General features: G+C 35.8%; 1 protein-coding gene across 1 annotated transcript; it reads left to right on the top strand.

Moving 5' to 3' along the window:
* Positions 1-4,804: 4,804 nt before the first annotated feature.
* Positions 4,805-8,142, top strand: LOC111877420 (probable receptor-like protein kinase At5g59700). The gene is made up of 5 exons (XM_023873948.2): positions 4,805-4,958; positions 5,731-6,684; positions 6,780-7,001; positions 7,086-7,553; positions 7,766-8,142. Exons 2-5 carry the CDS (start codon positions 5,773-5,775, stop codon positions 8,012-8,014), a joined length of 1,851 nt encoding a protein of 616 aa, XP_023729716.1. The 5' UTR covers positions 4,805-4,958; positions 5,731-5,772; the 3' UTR covers positions 8,015-8,142.
* The last annotated feature ends 614 nt before the right edge of the window (positions 8,143-8,756 follow it).

Genomic DNA, 8,756 nt, shown 5'->3' with positions numbered 1-8,756 from the left:
GGTGTGTTTTGGATGATGATGACCTTTACAGTCATGCAAAGGCGTAAAGCCTTAGACTTTATGGATTAGGAGGCTGTAGGGGGTCCAAATCTGTATTTTGAGCGAAGGTCTTAACGGATTAAGACCATAAGTAAGATAATAGTGAAACTGGGACGTACGCTGAGCGTAAATCCCAGTACGCGGGGCGTAAGGTTCCAACAACCCGATATCAGCAGTGGTCGAGTACGCCCAGCGTAGGGATCTGGTACGCGCCGCGTACTCCTTAGGGTTGACTTTTGTTGACTTTTAGGGTTTAGTCAACAAATGGACTTTTGGACCCTTGAAGGGGTAGAATGGTCTTTTACCCTTCTGAGAGAGCATAGGAAGGGATTAGTCTAGCCTTTGAGAGCCTTTATTAAGTAGAGATATTTTCTGCCTTTATTAAGTAGAGCCTTTATTAAGTAGAGATATTTAGGCGGAGGCTAGATCAGTGTTTCGAGTTCGAGATCATCTAAGTTTACCCGAGGTGAGTCTTCTCACTATACAATACCTAGAGTGGTAATTATGCATGACCATAGGGTCTTATGTGCTTGCCTGAGATATGCATTTTATGTGTGATATGTGTTGTTTGTTATATTATGTGATATTAGACCGAACTAGACGGTCCAACGAACTATGATATATTATGACCAAACCAGAGGGTCCAATGAACTATGAGACCGAAGGGTCCTCATTTAGACCAGACCAGAGGTTCCAACGAGTAGTGAGACTGGAGGGTTCTCACCCAGAGCGGACCAGAGGGTCCAACGAGCCATGGGGCTGGAGGGTCCCACTGAGACACATCGAACCGGAGGGTCCTACGGAGTTATAGCCTCGAGTGGCTAATATGCGTATGTGGTATTTTGGGGAACTTACTAAGCTTCGTGCTTACCGTGTTATGTGTTAGGTGTCTCAGGTTCTTATCAGGATCGCGGGAAGGTGGCGGCTCGATTGTACACACAAGAGAAAAGAGTCATGAATGAGGATCCTGGATTTTGATAATTACTTTTGAAAACTATTTTGAAATATGTTATGACATCGACACTTGAGATTTTGAGAATTATTATATGTGATGTTGGTAATTTAAAATCAAATTTTTTTTTTTTTGCAAATTTACAATGTTACAATGTATGTCTTAGTTCGTCATTTTCGAAATCGTATAAAATCGTCTCCTCCAGAAAATCCTATATTTTCTGATGTATAAAATAGTAGCTTTAACAAAACAATAACACTTGTGTGAAAAAGGTCTCATTTGAGGAAATCAAAACAAAGTTGATTGTAAACCAAAGGTAAAATCTGTATAAATACATTTCTGATATATTCTAGTGAGTCGTTATAACCATACTAATATGACAGAGTGTCTGTTATGACGTTCTTCAGGCGCCAGTTTTGTTTAAGACATTTGTCACCCTAGACTGGTCGGTTTAGCTGTAGCGAACAACGAAGGTGCGGGGTGTCAACCCTGTATACACAAATTCCCGCTCCCCCTCCAGAAGACTCTGGTTATAGCTCTTACAGGACTTTAGGCATACACTATTATATAAATATATGTACTGTGAAGATTTGTTTGACTAGAATACTAACAGCTCTTTGAGCAAATCTTGAAATCCGTTATTGGCTAAATAAATAGTAATAGTTGCATTCGTTGACTAGATTTTTCGTTTCGTTTCATTTCGTTTGTTGGAATTAATCCATTTTGAATATTTATCAAAATGATCGAATCTTATCAAAGTCGGCAAAATATCCCTTCCTTTTATAAATTACTAGTGAGACCTAATTTGTCGGAAGGTGTCAAGTTAGATTTGTATAAACAATGACTTGTGTGAAGTTATGACAGCAGCTTTATGACATGCAAAGATTTCTGTCATAAGGGCTCTATTCGTATATTTTCTTGGTGAAATTATTTATCTAGAATATTCATAAATAATCACTAATAGTTTGCAAAAAGTCACTAATATGACATAAAGTTCCAATTTCTGAAAGAATTATAGAAACAGTGTTAACATATCAAGATATATTTCAACTACTTTTACTTCAAGACAAGAAGCCATGGTTAAAGGGGGTATGTTGGACATTTTCAAAAATTTGGGAGGCTCCTTTTGTAAACAAAGTATTCCTTATGTGGTGATGAAAATATTTTCTGAACTTCATGAGATTTGTGAATTCTCACGTTTATGAAAAGTTGAAATAAAATAATAATATTTCTACACACACATCTCAACATAGGTGTACTTGCAATTATTCAAGAATTTAGAACAAGAGTTGACTTGTACTCTCCCCCAAAAATAATAAAAACTTAGAAAAGATGGGGTATGAAGCTCACCTTGGTTAGCTTGCTGGGTGATTTGAAGAGATGTGAGGAAATTTCCAAGCTCCAAAACTTGGAAGGTTCTTTAATCTTTAGAATATTCTAAGAATAATTTTATGTGTAAATATAATGAAATCTTATGAATAATGTGGAGAATTATTATTTAAAGAGGATAAAATACTTACAAAAGAAATCTTGAAATTTTCTTTGAAGGAGATGAGACTTGAAGCTTCAGTAAGTGGAGAGCACCCTTAGGAGTTTTCTAGGAGTGAAAATGAAAAGTGGAACTTGGGGAGGAAGGGTTCACGTATCTAAATGGGGAGGATAAGGGTGACTTGACATTTGCATGGAGGGCTGGTGGATAAACTTTATTTTCTATGGGTAATGTGTGTTTTACTGAGATTTGCATGAGAAAAGAGGGATTTGCATCACATCATAAAGTCAAACCCTTTTATCTTCTTAAAATCTCTTTACAAATCATGGGTATTAATTTATATAAATATGTTTAAAAGAATTAATTTTGGCATAAAATTGGGGTTTAGGATATGAAAAATACGAGTTTGGAGGAATTCCCCACGTCAAAATGCCTTAAAATGATGAAAAAGTCCGAAAATGATAAAAATCCGGAGTGTAGCCTTGCTCCTACGAGGGTCCGAAGGGCTGAGGGAAGTTCCGGATTGCTTAGGAAGGATTTCGGAGTCAGGTCCACAATTCCAGAGCATTTTCTCGGATTCCCGAAGCCATTTAGCAACTTCCAGAGTCAGTAAGGCGAGTTCCGAAGCGCTTCTTCTGATCCGGAGTGTATCCTCGGATCCGGAGGCCTATGCGAGATCTGGAGCGCAGCTATCAGTCCGGACCGGAGGCGCGAGGCTGACCAGGTGGTTCCAAAGCAAACTAAGTGTCCGAATGAGAGGCTTATTCCTTAGTCCATCAGAGGGTCCGAAGTAGGAAGGGGTTCCGACCCAAGAGGGTCCTTTTGGGTTTTCTCCCTCGGTTTTGGGCTGTTTTCGACTGAGGAAGGTACATAGAGAGATTTAGGAGAGATTTCGCATACTTGGAGTGATTTGGGAGAGATTTCACATACTTGGAGAGATTTGGGAGAGATTTCACATACTTGGAGAGATTTAGGAGGGATATCACATACTTGGAGAGATTTCGGAGAGATTTCACATACTTGGAGAGATTTGGGAGAGATTTCACATACATGGAGAGATTTGGGAGAGATTTCACATACTTGGAGAGATTTGAGAGAGAGAGAGAGATAGTGGGACAGATTGAGAGAGACTTTGTCGGGAGCCTTTATTAATGTTTTTCTTCGTAGTTCAAAGACCGTAGACTTAGTTACATCCATTTTGAGTGCTATACACCCCCGAAGGGCACTTAATAGTACTTTATAGAGTTGTTACTTCCCTAAATCAGATTAGGGTTTTAAGTTTTGAACATTTGAATCTGTCAAATGTTACTTTGCATTAGGATTTATAGTTGTACATTAGTAAACATAAAGAAATCCCTAACATATAAACACTAGTTGAGTTGACAAGATTGACTTGTTGACCTTGACTTGACTTTGACTTGACCAGAAGCTTGCCGGTTGTCATAGTTTTGGTTTATGTTGATAGTTTTTTATGTAGGTTTTTGTTAATAGTTTGATAAATATATAATTGTTACTTTGTTGGCTTGGTAATTTGTAATTTGGCAGCTACTTACATTTTGATAATTATTAGTTTGATCATAGCTAGTATGTTAACTTGGTTTATATGTTGGTAGTATGGTTTTACTTTGGTAATTGATAGGTTGACCATTTTTTTATGTTGATAGTTTAATTTATAAGTTTATATATATTGTTATTTATTATTTAGTTGGAGAATCTCCATGCATTACTTAACGACCGGTGTGTAGTGTGGAACTTCATGCATTCTTTCATTTATGGAAACCACCAAGTTATACCAGAGGAAACGAACCAAGATGATATTGAAGAAAACAAGGGGAACGAATATGATGACATGTCCAACTAGTTTAGGTTTTGTTATACTTTGTATAACATAACATTATAACACTTTTGGTACTTATTTTGACATATATGTATGGAATTATAATACTTTTGCTACTTAAGTGGATGTCGTTATGTAATTGTTTTTTTGCATTTAATGTTTTCATGTACTTAATGGCGTTACGTATCAATGTTTCTGCACCAAAAAATAACTGATTAAAAAGAAAAAAACCACGGCTAAAGCTTCTTAAAATCACCGTTAGTAATCGTTTTTTAATATCACTCTTAATAATCGTTTTTCTTATATTTTAATTAATTAGGATACTACTAATTATGACGCATTTTGCATATAACTTTGACAATGTTAACTCTGACTCTAAAAGGAAACAACAAATAAAGCGAGGAGACACACTTGATTTTTGTTCATTATTGATTATTGGACAACTCATAAAGCTTCATTTACATTGTTTCAATTTTCTATCACGTTATGCTAGCAAATAATATATTCTTAGTGGAAAATTCCCACATACAATTATATTATTTCCTAACAACTTTATGTCCATTAGCATTCTTTTCTTTTTCAGCTTCATTCATCAATTCAGAGCACCACCAACCACCCTCAGAAGCTCCAAAACTGATCAGGTTAGTTTTTGTTTGTGTTCTACTACTGCTATGAGGCTTTGAATGCGACCCAGATGAAATTCAGTAACGGGTCTACTTTTAATTTATATTTAAAAAATTTATGGCAATTGATTTTTAATTTTTAGAGCAACTCAACTTCAGAAATTTGAAGTGCCAAGCCTTCAAATGATTACGGCACTACAATTTGGGTTTTAGCTATTTTTATGGAGTTATATATCACGGCTACTTTACTTACCTTTTATTATATGAAATCATATTTGGAAATTCAAATCTTATGACTCTTATATACGAAACCATACTCTTAGACTTTTGGTTCAAAAACGTTTTCATAGTTTAATACGATAATCTACAACCCAAAATCTGAGTAAACTTTGAAATCATGGAAGCTTTTTTACAATAAAAAATCTACAGTGAACTCCTTTGGGAGGATCGAACATTGTATGCAGTGAAAATCGAATTATGTTTCTTCATGTTCTCAGTCTGAATCCTTATGATATTCCATTTCATTTTATTCCCTTAATTTAGTTTATAAACCAACTTCAGGTGCGAATGCTCTTAAATGGATCTGCTGTTCCCCATAAACAAACTTACGCAACATTAGAGTATTTGTATTTTTACATATTGAAATGGATGTTCTAGTATCTCTATTCCTATCGAATTTTTTAGTATATTAACATATCGTTAAGCTCCGGCCATTTGTTATTTAACTGACAGAGGTTCAAGAATTCTGCTTAACATGTGTTTAAGCTACCATTTGTTATTTAATTGACAGACGTTCAAGAGAGTTTAGTGGCATCTCAGTTATACATATATAATGTCTCTCATGGAAGGAGTACAACACTTAAGAATTCCACTTGAAGACATAAAGTTGGCCACCAATAATTTTGGCGATGATAATTTCATTGCAAGTGGTGGATTTGGGAAAGTCTACTTAGGCGAACTCATCCTATCTGGACAGCCTATCACGGTTGCTGTAAAGAGATTGGATCGAACATTTGGACAAGGGGACCGAGAGTTCTTTATGGAAATTCAGATGCTTTCTTGCTATAAACACAAAAATCTCATATCTCTTATTGGGTTTTGTTACGAGGGTGCAGAAAGTATCCTCGTGTATGAGCATGCAAAACATGGAAGCCTTGACAAATATTTAAGTGACTCTAACCTATCTTGGACACAACGTCTCCAAATAAGCCTTGGTGCGGCATGTGGCTTTAATTACCTTCATAATGACGTGGGACAACAACACAGGGTCCTGCATCGGGACATAAAGAGTTCAAACATTCTCTTAAATGAGAATTGGGAAGCGAAAATCTCTGATTTTGGATTGTCAAAAATAGGCCCATCAAATGTTGACTTAACTTTTCTTGTCACTAATGCTTGTGGCACTGTCGGCTATGTTGATCCAGAATATGTAAGAAGCGGAATTCTAACAAAGGAGTCTGATGTGTATTCATTTGGCGTAGTGCTATTTGAAATCTTGTGTGGAAGGTTGGCACTTATTAAAACATATCAAGATGAACGTCGCGCTCTTTCTTCGTTGGCAAAAATGTATTGTGAAGACAACCGATTAGAAGAGATCATTGATCCCAATCTCATGAATAAAGTGAAGGTAGCTTCGTTAAAGCAGTTCTCAATGGTTGCATATCAATGCTTGAGGGAAAATCGAAGTGAACGCCCAACGATGGGCTGGATTGTTCAAAACCTTCATAAGGCATTGGAGCTTCAAGTAAGTTTCATAAGAAAGACTCTCAAATTAATGTCATTTTAGCATCTATTTTCCACCATTGACCTTGAATACTTATATATTTCCTTTATTGCTAGGATTCTAGCAAAGGATTTATTCGGGTAGGAACTTTGGGAAGAAGAAGTGAAGATCCTCAAAATAACTGGTCATTTGAACTTGAGAAAGGCCATAACCTTGTGAAGATAACTATTGACCATGGTAATGGAATATTCTCTCTTATGTTCACTAGCGAATCTAAAGGTGTTTTGCACGATTCCGACAAGTGTGGTGGTTTGGCTGGTGGAGAAACAGTTTCCGAGGTAAGTTGATCTTAATTCCACAAATCAATATGCATGTATGTCTTTTTGTAACATACTCTTTGTGTATGGTGGCTAATTAATCAGGTAATATTTGAAGGTGATGAGAATGTAATTGGCATTAATGGAACCATTGGTTCTCGAGATGGTTTTACAATAATTTCGTCATTATCCTTTCAGACAAACAAAAGGACCCATGGACCTTTTGGTCGAGCAACAGAAAGCGTTTTCTCTATACCATGGGAAAAAGGGTCGTTAGTTGGGTTTTATGGGCTTGCTAGTTATTGCATTGATAGCATTGGTATATATGTTAAACCTAATGAGGAAATCATAAGGGTTGGAACATGGGGAAAAACTCACCCTGGAAGTCCACAAAATGTTTGGTCGTTCCAACTTGAGAAAAATCAACATTTGAAGAAGATAACCATTAAGCACAGCGATAGCATAATCTCTCTCATCTTCACCACACAATATAGAAGCTTAACACACACCTCTGAAAGGGTTGGTCATGATTGGATTGGTTATATTCCGGATAGCGAACGAACCGTTTCTGAGGTAAACATTTCATAACTCAAGCAAGTTCACATATTTAATCTTAAAAATTTTACTTGGTTTTTCAGAAATGCGTGTTTCTCAAGAGACACGTATAATCTTATATTTTTATCATGAATAACAAACTACATCAATTCTATGTGTATATAGATCATACATAATCTTCTATTCATTTTCTGAATTTCTCCTTTTGCTATAATTTGTTATTTACATAGGTATTATTTGATTGGAACGAGGAAATAAATTCCATCAATGGAACAATTGATTTCTCAACGGGATATTGTCCTGGCTACAGAGTAATAACGTCAATATCATTTGTGACAAACAAAAAAACTCATGGACCATTTGGTAAAAAAAGAGGCGAGCTTTTCTCGGTATCATTTGATAGTGGTTCTTTTGCTGGATTTTACGGCCTTGCTGGCGCTTATATTGATAGTATTGGTATCTATTTAAGGACTCTCTAGTATGAGCTGAGGATTGATGGGGAAATATCTTTTTGTTTTTGTTAGATTTATGGTGCATGGTGTGTTTGTTATTCGAGTCTTTGTTAACATCTTTATTGTTTTTATATTCTGAATTTGATATTCATGCATCTACCCTTTAAGTATATGCAATCAAACTCTCACTGAATCATGATTTCAATGATTTTAAAGGGTTAAAGGACACGGTTTTGCAACCGGATTTGATGTTGGCGAATCCTATGTGAAATCCGTAATAGAACTTGGTTTTAAACCGAGTCTTTTTATGATAAAAAGAGCCCGATTTACATTCATATAACCGGGGCACATGACACCTTCAATGCCAATTTCATATGCATATTAGAACCGGTTCACTTTTGTATAACCGCAACATATGAAAACAAAATATATACCAGTTCAAGACAACCGGGTCGTAATAGACTTTTAGCCTCTTTTTCATATTAGATATAGAACCTGGTTTCTAGATAAGCAACCGGCTCCTTTTAACACTATGATATTTCTTAATATCCTTTTATGAAAATAACAACACAATAGTTATAGACTATCAATTCATAACATAGAGTGTACAGATAAACAATGTTTTTTATGTGGACATGTTAAATAAACAACCATAATAGTCATTGATAAAATAGAATCAAACAAAGATAACCCATCCTCTTTTGATCCCAAAGAGGCTATTTGTTTTTACTGCAATGACAAGTGTTATTGGAAAAGAAGCTCTTCAAAG

This window comes from Lactuca sativa, chromosome 8 (genome assembly GCF_002870075.4).
Source record: "Lactuca sativa cultivar Salinas chromosome 8, Lsat_Salinas_v11, whole genome shotgun sequence".
In the NCBI taxonomy this organism is placed as follows: domain Eukaryota; kingdom Viridiplantae; phylum Streptophyta; class Magnoliopsida; order Asterales; family Asteraceae; genus Lactuca; species Lactuca sativa.
This window is presented reverse-complemented; position numbering and strand designations above follow the sequence as displayed.